Below are 25721 nucleotides of genomic sequence, written 5' to 3'. Positions count from 1 at the left end.
ATATCAAGAGACCGTGAATGATGTTGTGTCCCATTCATTTCTGATGATGTTGATTCATTATTTGGTTAAGATGATCTCAGCCAGGTTTTCACTGCAAAATTAATAAGGACAGGGGCAGCCTGGGTGGCTTGGTGGTTTGGCGCCTGCCTTCAGCCCAGGGCATGATCCTGGAGACCCGGGATTGAATCCCACATCGGGCTCCCTGCTTGGAGCCTACTTCTCCCTCTGCCTGTGTCTCTGCCTCTCTCTCTCTCTCTCTCTCTCTCTCTCTCTCTCATGAATAAATAAAATCTTTTAAAAAATTAATAAGGACATTGCACTTATTATAAGTAACAAGTGTTTTTTTTTTATTTATTTATGATAGTCACAGAGAGAGAGAGAGAGAGAGGCAGAGACACAGGCAGAGGGAGAAGCAGGCTCCATGCACCGGGAGCCCGATGTGGGACTCGATCCCGGGTCTCCAGGATCGCGCCCTGGGCCAAAGGCAGGCGCCAAACTGCTGCGCCACCCAGGGATCCCCCCAGTAACAAGTGTTTTTATGGGGAGATAACCTGAAACTAAGTAAATACCCTATTACTTATCAACCTTTTTACTGACCAGCATTATATCCATTGATGGCTCTTGCCTGAATCAGTTATTATTACAGTTGATAAACAGCAGGCTTCTAAATTCTATCTTTTAGATTATTGATCTAATTTTATTAATTTTATTATTGATGGCCTTCTAGATTATTACTAGGCACTCTAGAAGATAGAGCTTTCTCATCTTATTTATCCATTACTATCAAATTGTCCCAGACATGGCCAGTAGGAGCCCCTTCAAACTGGCTTCTGGATTCTTTTGACATATATCCTGTCATTCTTTGAGCACTTCTCACTTTTCTGGCACAATAAGATGTTCCCGGTTCACTTTTTACTTTCAATTCCCCTGCCCCAGAGCCATTTCTACAGAAACTGATTCTTCAGTAGAGAATGCTGTTTAGAATCTAAAGTCTGGGCACTTGGTGTGCTTGATTTTAGGCCTCTCAGCAGAGAGATGTAGGTAATATTGCATGCATATATGTATGTTTACATTCATTTATATCTGTTGATACAACTGTGTCCATCTATGTACCAATCCATCTGTTAAAAACTATGAGTTCATACTATTTTCAATAGCAATCCAATTCCACAAGGCTTATTTTAGTCATACCACTTGCCATATTTGCAACTCCTTTCTCCAACAGTAAGAAATCTGCCTCCCATTCTCCTTCATGTATTTATGTATTCATTCAGTCTTCCCTCAATGTGTGATCTCCAGGGACCCTGGCCCAGTGCTAAGCCCTGTCACATGCCATTGAACCACTCCACACTAAGCCTCATGCTAAAATTCAGTTCCTAAAAAGAGGAAGAAAAAAGAAAGTTGTGGTAGGGAGCCAGTTAAAAAATTCAACTCCAAACACATAGTGTCCCCTCGCCCCCAGTGGGTACATTGAACCAAAGCTGAGTCTGGATATACTGGTCTCCACCCCACGGAAGCTTGGCTCACACTTCAATTGAGGTTTTTAATCAAAGGAAGTAAGTGGCCAGATTCACATTTTGGAAGCATTGGGCTGTATAAATTGGAAACTGGGAGATATAGAGATAAACTGGGAGCCACCAGTAATAGCCCAAAACCTTAAAGGGGCATCTAGTCCTAAACAGGGTCCCAGTTGGAAAGGGAGTTTTCTTTGTCCTACCTTAGGCTTTCCAGAGCTGGCCATGCTCCATGGAGTCTGATTTATTATTGCTTAATTGCTTTCTACCTCCTGACCTCAGAGACATTCTAAAGGAAACAGATATCTTTGTGGGACTTTAGAAAATCATGGGATAGAAATGTTAGGTAGAAATGTCAAGTTGAAGGATTGCACACAAGTTTAAAGAATGCGTCTAACAAATAATTGAAATTTACATGATGTTTTGCCTCTCGATAACTACATCTTTAAATTTTGAATAAAGAAACAAGACCTACTTTGCTGCAAAAACAGGGTAAGGGAAGGTTCTTAGGGCATATGTTGGGGTGGGGAGAGTTTACCATTAGAAATTATGTGCATTTATACCAGCAACCAACAATGAGTTGCTGGAGGCAATGGCCAATCCCTTCTCTGAAAGGGTAGGGGAGAGAAACCTTGGCAACTCACAACAAGCCCTTGTCCAAAAGAAGTAAGAAATTCCTCCTTTTATATAACTAATACAAACATAAACTGCTAAGAAGTGCCAACCACTATGGGTCCCTGATTGCCCACATTATCTCTGATGGCCATCTTTACAAAAAACAAACATATCCTTGAGTGGACCACACTCAGCCTTTGCCCATTTGTTGCCAAATACCATTGCTGCTTCACTGCAATAACAACTCCACATATATTCATAACCTGGGCTGGCATCAGTGTGTTGGTTTCTGTTATTTAACAATAGACTGTCATTTGTCATTTCTGAAGTTATAAGCACCAAGGATCCTAGAATTTGCATCTTGGATCAACGTTGCACTGTCTATTCATCATAGAGGTCTAATCATCATCCTCACCCTGAGGCAGTATAATATAATATTTCAGCATGCAGGAGCCAGACTACCTGGGTTTGAATCTTGATTTTCTTGTTTACTAGCTGTGTGACTTTGGACAAGTTACTTGACCTTTCAAAATCTCTATTATGTCACCCTGTAAAATGGAGGAACTTATAGTACCTTGTTCATAGGGTCGATGTAAGTAAGAAGTGAGTTCATATATGTATCCCACATCTTGGATGAACTTATCTCTGAGTCCTGCTAGGACCTCTGTGAAAGAAGCTGGGATGATGCAGAGCTGGGGCTTATAAATCCATGTGGTGGCATCTGTGATGGGGAGCAGCTCCATTTCAGCATCTTTGTGTCCAAGTCATGGTAGACTTGGATGTGATGCATGTGGCATTAACATCTATGCGAGACCTGAGAATAAGCATTCTAGGCCACAACTTATTAATCATTTAACTTCTCCAGGCCTCAGCTTTTTGTTATTAAAAGGCAGAGAATAATAGTACCTCCCTCACAGAGCTGTGGAGAGGATTATAGGAAACAGTGAGTTTACAACAACTAGCACAGTAGCTGATTCGTTGTAAGCTCTGTATAAAGGTTAGAATTACTGTTGTTATTGGCAGTAATGTGTAATGTCAGCTAGATGGCTGTCACATCATGGCTTATGGCTTGTGGCTAAAGGGTATCTGCCCAGGCCAAGGCAAGGGGCTGGCCAGACCTAGGCAGAGTGACAGGATCAGCATGCAGTAGGCTAGACATTGGGCAGAACTACAGTACCAAAGGGAAAACAAAATGGGAATTCAGAAATCAATGCTAAAATTTTAAATCCAATTATAAACACAGGCCTACCCAAGTACATCTGATGTTGGACAGAGGGCAGGAAGACTAATCCCAGCCTTGAGGGGTGGGAGGTAATCCTCTGTCTCCTGTCTACCCTTGGTCAGGAGACCACGTGTTGGACAGCGTCCAGCCTGACACAACAGGGCATCGGCTGTGATCTGTCAGCTTCCAGAGCGCAGGTTTTGACAAAAAGGACAGGAATATGGAGAAGGTCAGAGAGTGAAAAAGGCAATAAAGCAAGAGAATGCTGGAAGAACTAGAGTCTCCATAACATTTTGGCCAAGGGCCTAACCATGAAGCTAAACACCTGAAGCCTGGAAGCTGAAAGAAAACATAGTGATCGTGTTTACCATCTTCCTTATACAGAGCCAGGGTTCTTTAGCCAAAACCATCAGGGCAGATGTGTTTTGGAATTCAGAATTTTTTATACTTTAGAAATATGTTAGGATTACTGTAACATAAATTATGTATTACCCCTAGTAAGTTCTAGGAGGAAATGCCATAATCCAGCAGTCTAACATTGCCGCAGTAAAATGTGTAAATATTTGCACTAAGTGAGATGCAGCCTATAAAGGCATCATGTCAATTCAGGTTCAGTCCTGTCACCAAATAGTTTGCACCACACTAAAGAAAACTTTGTGGTGTTCAGAGATTTGGGGACTTTGAAATTGCTTCTGGCAGTTGTTCAGTGAACATAGCTGAAATGACTGACCAGTCAAGTGTCTAAACCAAAGGTACACACACAGTTCACTGGGGTTCTACACGGCTTGAGTCACCTCAAACTTACCGAGCATCTATGTTCTAGGCACCACTCTACATACAGAGGTTACAGTTATGTACTGGTTTCGTAGCGCTGCCATAACACAGCACTACAAACAGGGTAATATAAACAATAGAAACATATTCTCTCACAGTTCTGGAGGCATACATGAAGGTATCAGCAGGGCCATGCTCCTTCTGAAACCTGTGAGAGCAAATCCTTCCTTCCTCTTCTAGCTTCTGCTGTCTGCTGGCAATTCTTGACATCCCTTGGCTTATAGATACATCACTGCAATCTCTGTCTCTGTCGTTACATGACATTCTCCCTGGGTGTCTCTCTCCTTATGAAAACACCATTCACACTGGATTAAAGGCCCACGCTACTCTAGTATGATTTCACCTTAAATGGTTATATCTGCAATGACCCTATTCCAAATAAACTCATCTTCCAAGTTATTGGTGGTTAGGACTCCAACATACCTTTTAGGGGTATATAATTCAACCCATAACAAGTGCTAAACCAAAATAAACATTGCCTCCTGCTCTCATCAAGGTAATAGTGGAGCAGGGTAGTCAGATTACAGATGCATTGGGCACAGCAAAGAAAACACTCAACAGAGTAACAGTAAGAAAAAAAAATGTAAACCATCTATAAAGAACTAATCTTATAAAGATAAAGAACTTATCTCCGTAACATAGGAGGAACACCTACAACTCAATAACAAGAACAACAACAAAAACTAATAATCCAATTTAAAAATGGGCTCAAGACTTGAAAAACATTTCTCCAAAAAAGACATATCAGTGGCCAGTCAGTATATAGAAAATGCTTAACATCACTAATCATCAGAAAATGCAAATCAGGGGCATGGGTGGCTCAGTTGGTTGAGCATCTGCCTCTTGATTTTGGCTCAGGTCATGATCTTAGGGTCACGAGATTGAGCCCCACATTGGGCTCCACACTAGGCAGAGCCTGCTTGAGATTCTCTTTAACCTTCTCCCTCTACCTCCCCCTTCTCGTGTTCTCTCTCCTCTTTCTCTGTAAAAACTAAATAATAAATAATAAAAGAAAATGCAAATCAAAACCACAATGAGATAATCACCTCATGCCTGTCTGCATGGCTATCATCAATAAAACAAAGGTCTACAGGGACACCTGGGTAGCTCAGTGGTCGAGCATCTGCCTTCAGCTCAGGATGTGATTCTGTGGTCCAGGATCAAGTCCCGCATCAGGCTCCCTGCATGGACCCCGCCTCTCCCTCTGCCTATGTTTCTGCCTCTCTCTTTGTGTGTCTCATGAATAAATAAATAAAATCTTTAAAAAAAAAAAAAAAAACAAAGGATACAGTGTTGGCAAGGATGTGGAGAAATTGGAACACTTGTGTATTGTTGGTGGGAATGCAAAGTGGGTGCAACCACTGTGGAAAACAGTATGAAGGTTCCTCAAAAAATTAAAAATAGAACTACCATATGAGCCAGCACCGAGGATTTATCTAAAGGAACTGAAGTCAGGATCTCAAAGAGATATTAGCACTCCCATGTGTGTTCAGTGTAGCACTATTTACAATACCCAACATGTGGAAACAATCTAAATGTCCTTGAGCAGTTGAATGGATCAAGAAAATGTGGTATATGCATACAGTGAATACTCTTCAGCCTTAAAAAATAAGTCTGCAATGTCTGACAATATGGATGAACCTCAAGAACATTATGCTAAGAGAAATAAGCCAGTTATACAAGAACAAATACTGCATGATTCCACTTACATGAAATATCTAAAAGAGTCAAATTCATAGAATCAAAGAATGGATGTTGATTACCAGGGGCTGGAAGGAGAGGGAAATGAGAATACTCATCAATAGGCATAAAGTTCTAGCTAAGCAAGATAAGTAAGTTCTAGAGCTCTGCTGTACAACATTGTATGTATAGATGACAATACCATATTGTACACTTAAGAGGGTATCTTATGTTCTTACCACAATAAACTTCTTTTTAAGTGTTGAGAATTTCCAAAGGGGGAGATATTAGTGAGACTCCTAAAGTAGGCATATTTTACCCAGTTGAGGGCTTCATCCCTGAGGAAGTACCATTGTCAATGAAGACATAAAGATGAGTAAAAGTCAACCAGGCAAAGTAGGCGAAAAGCACTAATGCCTGCATTCTCCGAGCTCCTTTCCCCTCTCATCACTGAGCTTGTGGGGAAGCCAGGCTCCCAGAATTCCAGAGAAGGCCTGTAAGTGCCTCACAGGCTGAGAGCCACAGCCAGTCCTGCCCCCAGGCTGACTCCTCCTGGCCGGCAGCACTGCCTCAAGAAATAGCCAAAGGCACAGAATGTATGAAGGTACTATCAGAAGCCAGCTGGACCCAAGGCTCAGAGTTGTAGCCCCTATGCAGGGAAATGAGGGGAAAGTCTCTATTTCTAGCCCCCTTTTTATTTTCTTTTTGGCCTAAGTTGATTTAAATACTTTCAATCAGCAAAGTACTTAATACACAGATAGCTTCTGCTGACCTCCCCCCTTGGGAAGGTAATGTACTCTTATCATGGGTAAGCAGATATGTCTGTTTTGTGAGTTTGATGAACAATGCTGAAGTGACCTTATGGCTGCCAAAATGCTTCTGCTTCAAGTTCCCAGTGACTGAATTTCTGCCAGAGGTGGAGGCAGGAGTGGGAGCAGTGGAAGTGCAGAGCCTGTACTGTGACAGCTTTTAACCTTGGACAACATCCACTGTGTAGGCAGCTCCTTTATGAGACACACACATTGTGGTCATCGGCATTGAGCATGGTTGTTGGATTTTATTTTATAGCCACGGCATTTTAACATTTCACTTAAAAGTCGGGGGTTGGGGGAAAACACCTTTTTTTGAAACACAATAAACATAGAGAAAAGTGCATAAATCCTACATATATGGCTTGGTGACTTAACAAAATGGATCCAGATCTAGCACCCAGATAAAGATAACATCCCAGAATCCCTTCCCCTCAGTCCCTCTCTTCTAGTTACTGCGCACCAAAGTTAACCATCATCCTGATTACTAACATTAGAGATTAGTTTTGGGTTTTGAACTTGATATAAATGAGAGCACAGGATGAATTTTTTGCTTTTGTGGCTTTCCTCAATTTGATGTTTGTGAGATTCATCTGTGTTGCTTGTTGTTATAGTTTATTCTCACCATTCAGTGTTCTTGTACAACTATATCATAATTTTTTATCCACTCAACTATTGATGGATATTTGGAATGTTCCCCATCTGGGCTATTATAAATAGTGCTGCTTTGAATATTCTTATATCTATCTTTTGATGAACATATGCACGCTTAGAGGGGAGAGTATGCTTGTATTAGTTGTCTGTCGTTGCATAACAAATGTCCCCAAGTCCCAGTAGCTCACAATAAAAATAAATGTTTTTTACCTCTCACCATTTAATGAGTGAGGCATCTGAGAGCTCCTTGGAAAGGCAATTCTGACTCAAGGTCTCTCATGAAGGTCCGGTCATCTGAAGGCTAGACTGGGTCCGGCAGATCGGCTTGCACTGTAGCTCAGCCCTGTGACTGGTGAGTTGGTGCCAACTGTCGGTGAACAGCTTTAGTTTCTTTGCATGTGGATTTTCCTGAAGATTGTCTGAGTGCGCTCACGACATGACAGCTGGCTTCCCCTGGAGTGGGCAAAGAGAGAGCCAAATGGAAACTATATCCTTTTAATGATTTAGCCTTAGAGGCCACGTAGCCTTGCTTCTGCCTCATCCTAGTCATTACAGGTGAGCAGCTAAGTTCAGCCCAGACTCAAGGCTTCATCTTTAGAAGAGAGAGGTGGCAAAGAATGTGTGGATATACTTCAAAACACGACATTTTAAAGCTAGGAATTACTCAAACTAAGGATCTGAAAATAAGTTTATAGAAATTCACACAAGGATCTAAAATAAATATATATTCAATCCAGCCTCACCTCTTCTATTCACTTAAAATGTTTTGAATGTTTATAGGACAATTTTCAAAGTATTTCCAGGAGACAGTGTGGTACAATAGAACAGAAAATGCCTTTGGAGCCAAACACACCCGTCTGAATCCTGGATTCACTATTTACTAATCATGGGTTTAGGGCAAGTCAACCTCTTAGATTTTCAAATTTCCTCAGTTATGAAGTGGATGAAATCAGTAGAGCCTATCTCATGTTGTTCTGGAGGTAATTAAATGAGATAATGGGTATAAAGCTCCCATTGTGCTGGTAGGTCCCTTCCATTTGCTCATTTATTCAGAAATTATTGACCATGTACATTAACTATCTAGAAGGGCCTATAATGAACATTGTGAGTGATACAAAACAGATGCAGACACAGCTTGCCTTCAAGAGGTATAAGTTCCAGTGGGGCCTGTGACATGCAGAATAACTATAATGTAATTGAAAAAATGATCCATGTCTGGAGCAGGTACACATCCTTTAAACATGGATCAAATTTGGATACGTAGGAATGGAAGACATGCTGAAGAATAGATAAGGCAAGGACAAAAAGTATTGCAAATTGCAAGTAACAGCTTGAGTAAAATCAGAGCTGGCGAACCAGGGGGCGTGAGTTGAGAATAATGAAGTTGTTTACTACCCATATGACTTAAACACAGGATAGACAAAAGGAAGTAGTGGAAATAGGGGTTAGTAAGGTAGTTATATATTAGAGTAGCAGAAAGAGATTGAAAGAGTATGTCCTCAGTTTTGCGGTCTGATGGAAAATGTTAAGGCCAAAGATTTTTAAGCCAGTTTTCAAGGCTAGCTACAAAATCTAGGAGGGCCTAGCTACTGAAGGGTCTACTTGGCATGCTTTTCTTGGCTAACTTATGTTTGTAGAATTTTTGTGCCTCACATTGTAAAGAGAACTTTCCAAAACTGATCATTAAAGAATACTTCCTACTCGAAGCCCAAGCGACTGAGCTTTTTCCTTATCATTCCCATTTTGGGGGCTGCATCAAGAAAGAAATGGAGTGGTATTATTTTATGGGCCCTCAGCTCACTGTAAATGTACTTCTCAAGACTTGGCCATTTGGAATGGCCAATTATGCACTCAAGTCCTCTCTGTGTATTTGACTTCTACTTCCAGATAATGAGCCATTCTCTCCACTTATTTTCCCTCAAGAAGACTGATCTATTTAGCAACCTTTACTTTTGTTACATTCCCCAGTCGCAGGCAGTGATGATATTTATACATAAGACAGAGACATTTCTATGCTATGTTGGAAGTTTAAAGGAAGTTGGAGCCAATGACCTTTCACTTTGAAGCCAAAGAAAAACAAGCACACATTTTTTAGTCTTGCTAAGAATGGGGACCAGACAGATTATGAGCAAGGCTGTTCAATGCATCGTGCCCAAAACCTTTCTGTGCTCAAACCTCTGTCAGATCTAACATATTGCCTTATTTTGATGAAGTTTGTATAGTTCATCGAAATTGACATGGTTATGACCATTCTTGGTGATCTTGTGGGTAAAAATGGAGGTTGTATTTTATCACCCTCTTTGTGTATTCTAAATGAATTCTAAAGCATGTTGGAAAGGATGTGTTCTAGGCTTGGGATAGAATTCCTAGCCAGTTGTATGCTGAAAATTCCCACGTTCCTAAGGTATGTGTTTCTACTCTATTAGCAACACTTGACATCATGATGTTCTCTGCACAGGTATAAGGATGTCCTCGTCCTCTCTGATTTCTTCCCAGGTGGGAAATTGGCAAGTGGAGTCCATGCAGTCTCACCTGTGGGGTAGGCCTACAGACCAGAGATGTCTTCTGCTCCCACCTACTTTCCAGAGAGATGAATGAAACCGTAATCCTGGCCGATGAACTGTGTCATCAGCCCAAGCCCAGCACAGTGCAAGCTTGTAACCGCTTCAACTGCCCCCCTGCCTGGTACCCTGCACAGTGGCAGCCGGTGAGTTCTGGGGTTACTCAATACTAGAGTTTGTGTATATAACTCTGATTCAAGGCAGTGGGACATTCTCTTCAAGGAGTTTTGTCCCATTTAAGGAATGTTCAAGGTCTGCTTCTTCTTCTCTCCTAGTACTCTCTCAACCTTATTCAAATCCAGATATTTTTATTATAAATACTGTGCTCTTTCTATGGTTCCACACCATTGTCCTCCAAAAGCAATTCAAGATCCTTCTGTTAAACCAAATATAGTCATAATAAAGTTTTTACCAAACTCAGAAAACATTTGTTAAAATAAGGACAATGTGGTTGGTTTTCCACATAGCTAAATTTGTTCTGAATTTGTGCCCTTTCTAGTTTTTTGCTGTTTTAGGATTCTAAGAGGCCAGGGTGCTAGGCAATGACTTTTCTCTCTTTTTTTTCTCTTAAATATTATTACTTACCAAAATAAAATTAGAAGTCAAATCAATTCCAGAATTTTAAAAAATTTTCCTGGTCCTATGAATTCCAAAAGTCTAGGAACTATTGTTTTAAAGCAGGGGTTGACAAACTGCAGCCCAAAGCCAGATCCATCTCACAACCAGTTACTGTAAATGAAGTTTTATTTGAACACAGCCATGCCCATTCTTTTATATATTGTCCATGGCTGCTTTTGCACTAGAAGGGCAGAATTACGTGGTTGTGACAGAGACCATGTAGCCTATAATACCTAAAATATTCACTCTGTCCTTTATAGAAAAACTTTACTGACTCCACTGAAAGGCATGCATAATAATAATACTCAACCATTTTGTAATATTCTATCTCAAATTAATATATATTTCTCAAACTTCAGTTAAATAATTTTTTTGCATGCCTCTAAAAAAACCAGAAATTTTAGATTATTTGGATAGAAACTTATTTTGCATTTGTTCTCCATGAGGATACCAGATGTACCTATAAAGTGACAACAATGGTCACAAAAAGTAATCCTGAAAGGTGAGGGGGACATGCACCCCAGTTTTACTAAAACAGTTTTTCACTCTCAAAATTATTCCAATTGGGGTGCCTGGGTAACTCAGTCAGTTACGTGTCTGACTCTTGGTTTCAGCTCAGGTCATGATCTCATGGGTTGTGGGATGGAGCTCCACATTGGGCTCCACTCTCAGGGGAGTCTACTTGAAGATTCTCTACCCTTGCCCATCCCTCTATTCTTGCTCGCTCGTTCCCTCTCTCAAAATAAATAAATCTTTTTAAAAATTTTAAGTGTCTCAATTAAAATGATAAATTATATGATTATCCAATTGAGGAGAGAGCATAGCAGCTTACACACCGTTGCCTTAGTGCTGAGAGGCGGCTGCCATTTCTATTCAGCCATGCATCAAAGGTCACTTTTCTAATGTCACTTGGCAGAGCCCCTTCCTTCTCTCTGCCCATCTTGGGACTATGATTTAGTAAAGCATTCAAAGAATCAAAGAGTAATCAGTGAAAAAAAAACTGTAAAATAAAAGCATCTGGAAAAATAAATTGACTGTTTCCTTTTAGAACTTAAATATATATGTGGCTAAGCTCATAAATACCATGCTACTATGTGATGGTTTGTGGAAATCAAAGGATGTTATGTATTTTGAATGCCTATGTACCAGTGTTCTGTTAAGAAATATTATTACACACCTAACTGAAGTTAATCCTCATAACAACCAGTGAAAAGTAGATTTTATTATCTTCATTTTGGATTTGAGGAAACTGAGGCTCATACAGGTGGCAAATTTAGGGTTGGCCATCAACCCAGTTTTATGTGATCCTTTCCACATACCTCATTGTTGGAGACTACTATGGCTGAAAGAGCCATCAGGGATTACATATGAGTTCCCTTGTTTTACACATGTTGTAACTGCAGCCTAGATATGGCCTTGCCAAGATCATAAAGCCCGGTCAAGACCCAAGGTCTCCTGGTCCTAGTATACTTACACTGTTAGTTTTAACTAGAATGAACCCATGACCTCAAACTGCACCACTAACTAACTAATGCCAACCCTGTGGCAAGACGAAGAATCAACCCAAATCAACCTGCACTGCTATAGTAAGTCACTGTATTATTAACTCATATCTCTATTAGGTACATAGTAAGTTCTAGGTTACATGTTTATTGAATGAAAAAATGCATAATTAGATCAAGAATACTATCCATATCCCCTGAAAATTCTGACTTTATATCTTATATGTTTGTTTTATGGTTATGGGTTCTAATGTTGACCTAGCAGTGAAACTCAATGAAACACCAACTTCTTATTTTTTAAAGATTTTATTTATTTACTTATTCATTCATTCATTCATTCATTTTAGAGAGAAGGAAAGCACCTGAGAGCAGAGGGAGGACCTAGGGCAAGGAGGGAGAGGGAGAGAATCTGAAGCAGACTCTATGCACTGAACATAGAGCCCGATGCGGTGCTCCATCTCACAACTGTGAGATCATGACCTGAGCCGAAACCAAGAGTCAGATGCTCAAGCAACTGAGACACTCAGGTGCCCCCAACGTCTTTTTAATAGCCATACATGTTGCTAAATAATGGCGGTGACCTATGACTTTTTTTCTTCAGTTTTTAGGGCATATCCATTTACATGACCTTTTTTGGTCTATTGCTACCACCAGCGCCCCTATGCCCAGTGTCCCTATTTAATACAGTGGATTTCCAAAAAGTCCATTATTCTTCCATTTTCCATCTCCTAGGCCTGTTAGATATAAATTTATTTTGGAAACTTCTACTTCTTTCCATCAGGGAGAGGTCTTTGAGGTTGAGTCAGATTTAAGTCCATTTTTCAGGTCAGGAAACTAACGGCAAACAGCTTTTTGAAGTTCATCCAATGAGCTACTAACTATACTTTATTAAGACCTTTTAGAAGTATCTTCTTTATACCTAATACATCGTAACTATGAAATATATTCAAACATAACAAGAAATAAAAAACATAGAAAGTGAGAGCCACCAGTGATTCTATCCTCTAGAGAGAACCTCTGTTAGGCAAGTGATGTGCAGGGTCTGTTTTAAGAATCCTTGGTCATTTTTAGGAATCCTTCTAAACCTAGAAGCAACCACAGACTATTCTTCTTATATGATTTCCTAGAATACTCCTTCTTTAATTAAGCTTCGTTAGATAAAATCAGCTAATGGCAACCCCTTGTTAAAGGAAAGAAAGTCATTGTTTATACCATATGGTGAAATAAGTCAAGAGTAACTTGGGGGGGCTCCAAGCTAATTGGCTATTGTCTTAGGACCCCACTTAGTAAAAGACACCAGCTGTTGACTGTCCATTTGCCTGATTAGCCCTCTGGTTCCTGGGTAGTCCTTGTTGGGACAAAGGAACCTGCTGTGCATTCATCTGCTTTTTTCTATTTGAAGCTACTAGAGGATAGTTCTGAGGTCTCTCATCCTTCAACACCCATCTAATAGTCTTCCTTCATATGAAAGAAAAACAAATACAGTCTCAAATGCTTCATTCAAAGGAAGGCATCAACCTGGTGAACATTGGCTTTTGAGAGGAGAAACTCCTCCTCCTTGCTCTTGGAATCCTGGGTTACCACTGACCTCTTTTCTTCCTGGACAAAATAAAAAGCACAAATGACATGAATTGCCAGATAGAAATGCAACCTCTTCTGTCTTTTGCAAGAGCATTTGCCTGACAAATGACAAGTAGCCAATATTTACACATTCTTCAGGTCTGGAGAGGACTAGCATGCAGTCCAGGTATATATGTTAAAATTTTATTTTAGAAATAAGTAGAAACAAAACAAAAATCTAATTCTAGCTTTGGCTTAGAGGGCCTTCTTTATTTCAGCTACCACTTTACACTGCATCCCTTGGTTTTTATCTCTGATCTTGTGTGAACGACTCATTTATCTTTATCAATCTAGCTTTAGTACCTTGTTGGTTTGTGTTTACTTGAATTTTGAAGCATATAGTTAGTGCATAGGTATCCTGATCTTCTCAGATTTATTAAACACACTCATCATCATCATCATCATCATCATCATCATCATCATCATCATCATCTTTGGTGTGGGCTATATATTACTTTATATACACCTCACCCGGGATCATATCCCTCTGGTTTGTTGCAGCACCGTGACTGAGAACGATTGTTATATATGCCATAAGTCAATCTGAGCCACTGATCATGACAGTATTCTGCTGGAATTTTTTCAGTGACATTCTGTTGCCATATAGTAAAGCCAAATGGCTTAGTCAGGCCTTCGTTCCCCTGTACATCTGTTCCTGCCCATCTTCCACCCTGCTCTTTCACCCTTGCATGTACAGTCCTGTCTGCCTGTGCTTCTCCCTGCCCACAGGCAGTTCCCTTCCCCTCTGTCAAATTGGGTGGGAGTCGCACCTCTTCTACCAGGACTCCTCCACTGTCCTCCTACACTGAAGCCACATGGTATCCATGGTCAGTGCTGCTCAGTGAACAGTCACATACTACCCTACCTAGGCAGGCACTTTCTCATGACTTCTGAATTAAACCATAAGGTCAATGAGATGGAGACCAAGTCTCAGTGAGACCCCATTACATAACAGAGCAGGTATGTAAAGCATAGCACATGGTGCTGGCAAGTTGCATGACAAGTCTGCCGGTCTATTTATTGAGAACCTGCCCCATTTCAAGACTGCCTCATTTTAATAAGAGCAGTACTTACTATGTTTCAGACACAGTTCTAGGTACTTTACATATTTAACTCATTTAATCCTCTATGAGACCATTCCTACTATCCTATGTGACCATTCCTACCGCTCTCCCCATTCCACAGATGAGGGTCATAGAGCACTGTGAAGTTAACAGGAATTCCATTGTCAGATAGCAGAGCTCTTTCCCACATTTTTCTCTTTTAATCTCTACAGCAACCCTGCAAAGACACTCAGAGAGGTTGTCCTTGCCCCAGGTCACATAGCCAATAAAAAGCAAAGGGGGCCTATAAGTTTCAAAACCCATTCTCTTTTCCACTCTGCGATTCAGCTTCCCTAAGACTTTTTTTACCAGTTGCTTGAAAGTATTAAATTGTGAGGAAATCTGACACCAGCCCTAAAGTCAGGAGTTTACATAGTCATTCTTTGTTGCCTTATCCAGGGCAGTTAATCTGTGCATGTTTCCTGTTGCTCCTATAACAAATTACCACACATTTTAGTGGCTTAATACAACAAGAATTTACTATCTTATAGCTTTGGAGGTCAGAAGTCTGAAATCAGTTTTACTTGGCTAAAATCAAGGGGTTGGCAGGCCCAAGTTCCTTCTGGAGGCTCTATGGGAGAATCTGTTACCTTGCTTCTTCCAGCTTCTAGAGGCTGCTTGCTTCCTTGGCTCATGGCCCCATCTTCCATCATCAAAGCACTTCACTCCAACCCCTGATTCTCTCTGACTCTGATCCTCCTTCTTTCCTCTTAGAAGGAATATTGTGACAACACTGAGCCCACCTGGATAATCTAGGTAATCTCCCCCACCTCTACATGCTTAATAACGTCTGCTAAATTGCTTTTACCGTGTAAGAAAACATATCACAGTTTCCAGAGATTCTGATACAGAGATATCATTGCTCAGCCTACTACAGTCTGGACATAGATTGTGGACTAAGCATTAGTCTTTATTGGCATAAGATCCTTGAGATTAAAATCTGCCTTCTACTACTACTCTACTCACCACTATCTGTAAGCTTCGTATGCATCAGTCTCTATTAATTTTTATTCTAGAAAATAAATGAAAAGAGAAACAAGAGGAAAAGAGATGCTCAAAGGGTTAACTGAAATGAATTAGGGAGTCCACTCTGAAGCATAATTTATATTTCTCTGTATTATGCATGTTTTATGATCAGAATTGTGTCCAACCAACTGTACACACATATTGCACACATCTGTGCAGAGAAACAATCACCATGGTCTCTGTTTTCTCCTTTGCTTAATACTGATAATGTGGCCATTTCCTTATAATTTTTTTCTAAATCAGGGTTACAATACAAAATGCCTATAGTTTAGCTGCATAGAAAGGTATATTACCAGTCCCTGCTGGTAATATGAAGAAAAAAGAGGAATTTTAATGACAGCTACAAATGCTTGAGAATTCATCTTTTTCATTTTTTAGATTTAAAAACACACAAAATAAAGAATGACTTTGGTCTGGATTCGAGGGCTGAAGATTGGCAGAAACAATCAATTGAGTCATCAGTTTTGTTACATTCCAGTGACTAAAATATAAATCCTCATAATTTAGAAACCATGCTTATTTAACATGTTGTATCCAAGGAGGAAAAAAAAAAAACTACTAGGATGTTTATCTCATTTTTAGTAGTGTGTTTTGTAAGGAAATGGACACTTGATCCTACCTTTAGAACCAACAATAAATGTAAGCAAAACAGAGATTAGAAGTAAAATTTCACATGTGCAGTGTTTTCATTTTTACTTATTAGCAGAACGCTCTTTGTAATAATTGCCCTGGATTTTAGTGAGTGTGTAGCCGTATGTTTCACAGAGTAACAGGAAAATTAAGCCCAGAAGATACACTATACTTTCAGGGTGAGGAATCTCAGTTGATATTAGATGAACAAGGTAATTGTAATCCATAAAATTGTCAAGGTAAAAATTTTGTTCTCATTGAATCATTTTGAGTGAGATTCCAGTCCTCATGTTCTTTGTTTCTCTGAGCCCTAAATGACTGGGGCTCAGTGTGACCTCTGTTGTATACCAAGCACTGTCTCGAACTGCCTTTTGATCTTCTCAGTCTCACATATCACAAAATTACCTCAAATTCCAAAGATCTGATACAGAATTAAAAACACAGCTACCCACCACCCTTGCCAGCAGACCCAGTCTTCCTTCCTGGGTCACACCACCTTCTAGCATGTTCTCTAGTCCACGGCAAACCAAACCATTACAAAGAGCCTTTTACTTGGTGTCCCTGCATTATCTTATTTCTCATCCTTTGTGTCCCAACTTGGCATCAGTGGTTCTTTACTACAGGCCCTCTGTTGAACCTTTAAAATATTTATGAATGCTGAGGGCCCCCAAATAGATGGTATGGAGTGTTATTTGGACTCACTGGACCAGGAAACCTTTTCTCCTTGGTACACCAATTAATATCTCACAAGGCTGTACTCTTTAGAACCCATCAGCCTTCATAGCCTGAATCATTTTCTACAAATTGGATCATGTTACCCTCTACTGTAAAATCTTTAATGATACCCTATGGTCTTGAGATTTTGTTCAAATATACCCAAGGCCCTTCATTATGTTCCCCTCACCTGGCTTCTCAGTCTGGTTTCCTGACTGCAGCTTCCCCATGAACTCTGTGCTCTACCTTTTCAGGTCTCCTCAAAGATGCCATGTTCCTTCACACCATGAAGGGTCTGTGCACGCACAATGTGACTCTGCCAGCACTCCTTATCTCCCTGGCCAACCCCTCATGTGTCCCCTCTGTAGAGCCTTCCCCAATTTTCCATGAAGACTTTAGTTACCTCTCCTCTGTATTCCCTCTTTTGTAAAACTGATCACATTCAATAATAATTTTTTCTCCCTCACTGGACTGCAAATACATGAAGCTTAGTGTAACCAGTTTTTGGTTATCCTACACTCCCAGCACCTAATATGGTGCCTGGCACTCAGGAAGTACTCAGTAAGTGTTTGATGAAAGAATGAATGAGTGGATGAAGAAAGGAATGTAATGAGTTAGAAACTACAGGCAGAGTACATTATGTTGAAACTAGGAAGCTGACCTTAGAAAGAACATAAACATTACTTTGTGTTAGGGCTTAATAACATGACTAAAGGGACCACGGAAATGAACTCACCTCTCCGTAAATGGAGCTACATGAAGTCAAAGGTGTCAATATAGGCAGAATTTATTAGTGTGCTGATTATGGGAAAATCTTTAAAAATACAAGACACTTAGGCCACTGTAATTTTGTATAGAAACATAACTTTTAGGGCCACCTGAGTGGCTCAGTTGAGTAATCATCCAACTCTTGGTTTTGGTTTAGGTCATGATCTCAGAGTCTTGAGATCAAGCCTCAGGTGGGAATCCATACTCAGCACAGAGTCAGCTTGGGATTCTCTCTCCCTCTCTCTTGCCCCTCCCCCCTCAAAAGAATAAATGAACCATTAAAAAAAAAAAGAAACATAACTTATAAGTTCTCCCCTCATTGTATATTTTTTACTTTTTTATAAAACTAATGAACCTATGGCCATAAATTGTGAAACACATATGGCAGCAAAGATAAGCAACATAAGTACTATTTTTTGTTCTGTACTTTATTTATGGCACATATTTAAAAATAATACCCCTTACTAGAGATCTACCTCTTCATACCACAATATTATTTTAAATGATTCATAAAAGCAAACATTTTTCATTTAGTTTTATTAAATTTATCTTGCTGTTCTATTTTTAAAATTTTCTTTGCATTCTGCTTCTCACTTCAGAACTATCAGCCTCATCAGGTAATCCCAACATGTTTACAAAGTTGTCACAGACTTCAGAAACTTTAATAATTTGAAATTTTATCTATGGTTTTTAAATTTTTCTGAGAACACCTTTTCTACAATGTAAACACACCAAGGAAATTTTTTGAGCCAAGATGGACTAGTGTTTAAGAGCAAAATTCCTGACAATATTAACTTAGCTAGATAGTTGTCTACCATACGTGGAAGGTCACAGCACCCAGCAGAGTACACGCAGCATCTGGCTAAAACCCCCATTGCTGACTTACTTAGAAGCAGCTTCTGGTTAACGATAAAACAGTTCGATAAAAGGTATATGTTCAGCCCATCAGCGGGCTGTTTGTGTCACGTCTTTTAAACATCTGGATTTTTGGATCTTTTGTTCATCTAATCATCAATTCAACAAACGTTTATGAAGTGCATGCTCTTTGCCAGATGCTACACTAGGCACTAGGGAATAGAAGGATGATGTGCATTCCCTTTCCTCAAAAGATGCATAATCCTGTGTGCATGCAGGGAGGTGGGAAGTGGGGGAGGGTGCGTGGGGGCGGGGGGAGGGGCTGGCAAGCACATAAACAACTAGCCCTTATAGGAGACTCTTAGTACCCTTCCAGGTTAAGGCAGAGTAGGAGGTGACTCATTCTTTGAGCCTTTGAACTGGGCCTTCAAAGGTATCTTAAAAGTTTCTGGATAGGCAAAGAAGCAAAGGGCATTGCTCACAGAATGAACAATGTGGTCACAGGCCTGAGCAGAGAAGCCCAGGGAAGGGCAAATTGTCCCCATGGCAGGCCAGCAAAGAAAATGACTGAGCTGAGCTGCCAAGTGTAAGGGCTCTCAAGGGCATTCTCAGGAGTCTGAGCCTTATAACCTCCAGGGTGTTGAGAATTTCCTAAAAGTTTTCTGTGTAGATCAAATTCCCAAACAACAAGCTGATTTTCTTTATATTTTCTTGTAGCTGCTTTGTCACCATATTGTCACAGACTTGTGCACAGCACTGATGGGAATCACCTGAGGGTCTGTCCCTTAAATCGCAATGCTATCTGCAAAATGATGACCCAGCTAGGTTATGTTTCGTGAGTGGTCACCCTCTATAGCACAATTTTATTACATCTCCACCCTTAAAATAAGACCAATTGTTTTCACCATAGATTTCCTCAGTTTGAAAGAAAGAGAAAAATCACCTGCATTTCTCCTGTCACATTGACCAAAAGGCTCTACCTGAGTGGCTTGGATCAGAGAGCTCTTCTGTTGCACCTATCTGTCTGTTTTGGGAAGCATTTATTCAAATTGAATGGAAGCCCATGTGCCTTCTTAGATATTAGGGAAAGAAGACTTTAGCCATCAAGCATTGAAGAGATCTGTAGTCCTACATATCCAACATCACTAGTAAAGTGCCTAAAATGTCAGTCACCAGATGACAGAAACTTCAAGAGCATGTTCTTTATGCCACACAGACTCAATAGGACTCATGGGGAATTTGTGAATTATAATCAAAGGAGTAGAAGAAAAGTGGTTTGTTGTAATGTTGAGGTTTAGGCGATAATGATTTTACGAATCAGCTATTACTTCTCTCAAAGAAAAATACACTGCATTTTCACTACACTGTACACACCATACCTAAATGTCTCATTCCTCCAGCATCAGTTATAAAATGTCACTCTACTGTTTAACTTATACACAATTACATTTTTACTAGGGAAAAAAAATCATTAATTAAAAAAAAAATGGGGGCAGCCTGGGTGGCTCAGCAGTTTAGTGCCTGCCTTGGCCCAGGGCATGATCCTGGAGACCCGGGATGGAGTCCCATGTTGGGCTTCTTGCTTGGAGCCTGCTTCTCCCTCTGCCTGTGTCTCTGCCTCTCTGCCTCTCTCTCTCTCTCTCTCTCTCTCTCTCTCATAAATAAATAAATAAATAAAATATTTTTTAAAAATAATATTTTTTTTAATGGAGAGAGTGTGGAAGAAAACTAGAGATGGAGACAACCAATCCTAAGGTCTCTTATTTGAGATGTAACTATCACAGTGGGGCAAGTTTGGGGCTTTGTTTTTTGGTTTTGGGTTTTTTTTATTTTTTTAAATTTTATTTAAATTCAATTTGCCCACATAGAGTACAACACCCAGTGCTCATCTCATCACGTGCCCTCCTCAGTGCCCATCACCCAATTACCCCATTCCCCCCACCGACCTCCCCTTCTGCAACCTTTTGTTTGTCTCCCAGAGTTAGGAGTCTCTCATGGTTTCTCTTCTTTTCCACAATTTTTCCCTGAGGGAAAGTTTTGAATGCAATTCTAAAACACTAATATGAGCAACAAGAACCAAAATTCCTTCCTGCATAGAGTTAATAGGATAATGGATGATAATTTTCAAAGGGATGAAAGCTATTTAAAAGAGCTATTTAAAAATAATAAACAAAAAGAGGTTAATAGAATAGAGACTGTTTGGCCATTCTAGCGAGGTGGTTGAGGATACAATCTCCATGCAGGTAAAAATGAAATTAAACCTGAATAATTAGAAACACTCAGCCATGTGAAGAGTAAGAGGAGAGTGGGGCTGGGTGGAGAGAAGAACAAGTGCAAAGGTCCTGTGGGAGAAACAAGCTTGGCATGTGGGAGGAACAACACATACACACACACAAAACCAGTGTGGCTGAAATATGCAGGGAAAAGGGAGAATTGTATGAGATGAAATTGCAGAGGTGTGTCAGGTTCCTCTTGTTCAGTGCTAGAACCAAGAATCTAGAACCATGCTTGGTACTAAAGAAATTTCTGTCAAATGAATAAATGAAGTTAAAATTTGAGACAGCCTGTCTCAAAAGTTCCTTCAGGGCAGGAACCAGAACATTTAAGGCTTTGGAGGTCAGGGTTAAAAGAGTTTGGATTTTATTCTAATCACAAGGAAAAGCCATGGGAATTATATGATCTGATTTGAAAACATCATTCTTGCTTCTGTGTGGAGAGTAGACTTAAGATATGCTGAATATCTTCCACGGCTCTTGTAGATCCACCTTACCTTCTCCATCTGTGTCTCAGGAGGCTGACCTGTATAGACTCCACTTTCTGGCTTCTAGTTGTGTTGAACCAATGGCATTTTCAGCAGGCTGTCAGAAGGAGAGCAGCTGTCTTCAAGTTGAGTACACCATCCATATCCTGCTAGGACCTAACTGAGAAAACTAGAGACTGGTTAGGAGGCTTTGTGGTAGTCTAAGCAAAGATGATGATATCATAATTTATTATTTGTTGCGGAGGTAAAGCTTATTTATTTTGGAGGGATATCTGAAAGTATTTGCTCACAGATTGAGTGTTAGGGAAGAGATGGCAAGAAAAAGGAAACACTCAAGACGTTTCCTACTGAATTCAGACATTTCTGTCCTGAATATGGAGCCATCAAATAAAGGGGGAAGGCTGAGAGGAGAGAAGATTTGGGGCAAGGCCAGAAGGGCAAGATCACAGGTTCCATTTTGGACATATTTAGCTCAAGATGCCCGTTTGCATTTAAGTGGACATACTGAGTAAGCAAAGGGGGAGAAGTCAGAGCTTAAGATTTAAATTTTTGACTCACCAGGACAAGCTTTGTTTTTTTTCTAGACAGTACAACAGTACAATTTGAACAAAATTACATTAAGTTCATGGAAGAATTTTAATAATTCATAGAATGGAAAGAATTGTGGAAAACACAGTCCCCAAGTTTGGCAGATTTTAGGAATCAGTAATGCACATGGTTAGTTGTATAATTATAAAAGAGTCCTGAAGAAAGGCTGAACAGTAAAGGTTATAACTAATTTGATGATAGAATAACTGGATGGTTGGAAGTGAGGATTCAATAAAAAGACAAGAAGGCTAAACGTAAGAAGTCATGCAAAAGACTATAAAACCAAATTGAAACCTTTAGCTGTCCATATAACAAGAAGGCATATTTTAAGTATATGGAACTCTTAGCCACCAATTTAAATTTCCCCTAACCACCAACTTCAATTCCACAAATATTGAGGATTTACATTCGCAGAAGGCACTGTGCTAGACAGTATGGGTACAAAACTCATTGCAGAAGTAAAATCTTTGAGCCCTTATTGAAGTGCTACTAAATGAGAGCTAAAATTAAGTTTTGCTTCTGCAATAAATGAAAAGGCCAGGGAGTCATCACAATGAGCCAGAGAAGCCAAAGGCCTGGCCCACTCACAGCTTGAAGCATTAGCTCTGAGGCTGTAGATTTTTCCTCAAATAAGGCTAAATAGCAAGCTAGACCAGTCCGTGGAAGGAACTTTTTGGATCTGTGATGAGTCACAACTGGCTGAAGACCACCTTCTTCAGTCTACCTACACACTCAGCTTCATGGCATAGCCTAGAAGCTGTGTTCAAATGTAGCCTGTTGGCTCCGAAGTCAAAAGGTCTAGGGAGAACACATTTTCAGGGCCACCACAGTGCCCAGATGAACTATTTGAGAATGTTGGTCTCCAACCTGAAACATGGACATGCTCCTGCCCATCAGGGATAGTCACAGAGTGGAGGCTGAGGAATAAAATTGCAAATTTGCATTGCAAAGCACCACCCCTCCAGTAGAGGAGAGGCTGAGACCAGGTTCTGGCAGGCTGGTGCTTAGGGGGCCTGGGGCTCTCAGCAGGAGGCAGCAGCAGAATACTCTCCCACTGCAAAGGGAGAGGAGCTCCTATAGCCACAGGAAAGAGAAGCTGTGCTTGGGCTCCCTATCCAGCTGGATGGGCCTCCCCAGCTCCAGAGCAGGTGCTCCATAGGAGGTGGGTGAATGTTGCATAGAATGGAAGTCAACTGGTTTCTGCCCCTGAGTGGCCTTAATTGAATCACTTCTTTTCAGCTTCAGCTTCTTTATTTGTAAAGTGGGGCTAAAATCTACCTCCCAGAATTTCTGATTTAATGGATCTGAGACGGGATCCATCTAGGCTTCAGTAATTTTAAAAGCTCCCAAGTGACTTTAAAGTGCATCCAGGGTGGGAACACAAAAAGAAAGTGACAGTTGGATCACAGCAGCATTCTGACTGCACTCAAGGACACTACATCACCATCCTAACCTTGACCATGAGCACAAATCCCTCTTGCAGTCCAAGTAAGCGCACTGAGACAGACACCTCTGAGAGACCACTGCTAGAGCAGGAGCTAGTCCTTCAGCAAAAACTTTCAGGTTTGTATACCCAGCACTAACCTCCCAGTGAGCCCAAGGGCAGCAGGTGGAAAGAAGAGGACCATTCCGGAAGAAAGCAGAGCACTCTCTAGAATGTTGACAGTAAAGTATCCCCAGCACAGAGTAGTCATCAATTGCTGATCTAAAAATGACTAAAGTTTAGATCCGACTAAAAATAACAGAAAACCCAATGACTTAAATAAGAGAGAAAAGTATTTCTCACTTGTATAAGCCCAGATTACCCAGGGTCCATGTGGTAGCTTCACAGTCGGGAAGATAGGCTACTTCCATTTGTTTGCCTATCACACTCCAAGACGGGAGGTTAAATTTTAGACTTCATGTTCACATTCCAGCCAGCAAGGAGGAGAAAGGGACAGGGTGGGGTGGGGTGTCACACACTCATTTTGTGGTCATTTCCCTGAAACAGCACACCACCTTCCATGTATATCCCACTGGCCAGCTCTTAGGCACAAGGCCAGGTGCACCTTCAGAGCAGATTGACAAATATAGTCTGTATGCTGGAAAGTCATGTGCCCAACTAGAAATTGGGGGTTCCTTTGCTACTGCAAGGGAGGGGACTACTGGGACAACAGCCAACAGTCTATGCCTGAAATCGCCTCCCTCGCCCCTCATGCGACTGGATTATAACTATTCAGTTACATGTAAATAGTGTGTTTGACTGGAATCCCACTGAAAACCACTGAAATAAGACTATTTTCCTGCATCCCAAATTCCAGTGACTCTAGTTCCCACTGCCCTGAGAAATCAACAGTCCTACAAGAAAAGTGTTCCAGGGGAGTTCTTCAGGAAACCAGGCCTTACCTCTAATGTGCTTCCTCCAGTAGTGAGGCAGAATGGATGTTTACACTTGGAGAGAAAGTCTTGCCATCTGTGCAGATTAATTCCTGCAGATTTACACTGATGGCAGGCGCTCTCTCTTATTCCTTCTGGAGGCTGAACAGATTACTTTCACTGGGTCGTAAATATGTTTAACACCCTATTATACTAACCTTTTAAACCAGTTGTCTTGGGTGGCTGCAAATATAGTTTAGGAACAACTTTCTATGATTTAAAGGCCCTTGAAATTCCTGGATGCTCTAGTTAAATACTTGAAATTAAGATTGGAGGGTGTAGATCTTGTGACAAACTTCATTTCAAAGAAAGGAAGCAAAATCTTTTGGGTTGATTCTTAGTTTTCTTCTTCTTCTTCTGTTGTTTTTTTTTCCCCCCACTCTTTTCTCACCCAAGGCTAAGATAAGAACTGGCAGACAAACATACCACTGTCCTACGTTTAGATGGACTTTTTATTTCTTCCCCAGTGTTCCAGGACCTGTGGAGGGGGCATCCAGAAGCGTGAGGTTCTTTGCAAACAGCGCATGGCTGATGGCAGCTTCCTGGAGCTTCCTGAGACCTTCTGTTCAGCCTCTAAACTGGCCTCCCAGCAAGCCTGCAAGAAAGATGACTGTCCCAGCGAGTGGCTCCTCTCTGACTGGACAGAGGTACGTATGTATGCTCCTTGGAAGGAGATCATAAAAGAAGCATAAGGAAGAAGAGGAGGTACCCCAAATTTACACAAACAGAAGATGAGAACAGAACAAAATAATCCTCCTAGCATTTCAGAACTGTATTTTTGTAACCATTTATCCCATAATGTGCAACCAGGTTTTAACTAGGCTGCGGGGACCTGAAGTAAGCAGCCAGCCATTACTCAACAATCAGAAGCATGGAATTGTAAACAGGTTCCTCATGGAACAAAACCAAGCTTTGTCTGGCCCAGAATTCCTGTCAGAAGACTGTGTTGTTCTACCTTTAATCCCCACACCTACCTTTCCGACCTCCCGGCACCTCCTCCTCCCAGATGTTTCTAGTCTCTACTCAGGATGGGCAAAGCCTCTCTCATTATTCCCTTCCAAGTTACTGGACAATAAGGAACATGATTTATTAAGAAAAGAAGGCCAGGGAAATCCTGCCTCTTTACTGTCAGTTTCCTGGCTCCAGGACATTAACAACTTCCCAGCAAGAGAACTTGATTTCCCCTGCTGCTTGCATTTGGGGGGATGATTACATCAGCATCCACCATTCCT

At 40.7% G+C, this 25721-nt stretch overlaps 1 protein-coding gene across 1 annotated transcript in view; it reads left to right on the top strand.

Moving 5' to 3' along the window:
• Positions 1-25721, top strand: part of ADAMTSL1 (ADAMTS like 1) — a 379096-nt gene that overhangs the window by 220396 nt on the left and 132979 nt on the right. Inside the window, 2 exon segments of the mRNA XM_055302598.1 lie at positions 9825-10035; positions 24957-25136. Of these exon segments, the coding sequence (XP_055158573.1) occupies positions 9825-10035; positions 24957-25136 (391 nt within the window).

Source organism: Nyctereutes procyonoides, unplaced genomic scaffold, assembly GCF_905146905.1.
Source record: "Nyctereutes procyonoides isolate TBG_1078 unplaced genomic scaffold, NYPRO_anot_genome, whole genome shotgun sequence".
NCBI classification, from domain to species: domain Eukaryota; kingdom Metazoa; phylum Chordata; class Mammalia; order Carnivora; family Canidae; genus Nyctereutes; species Nyctereutes procyonoides.
This window is presented reverse-complemented; position numbering and strand designations above follow the sequence as displayed.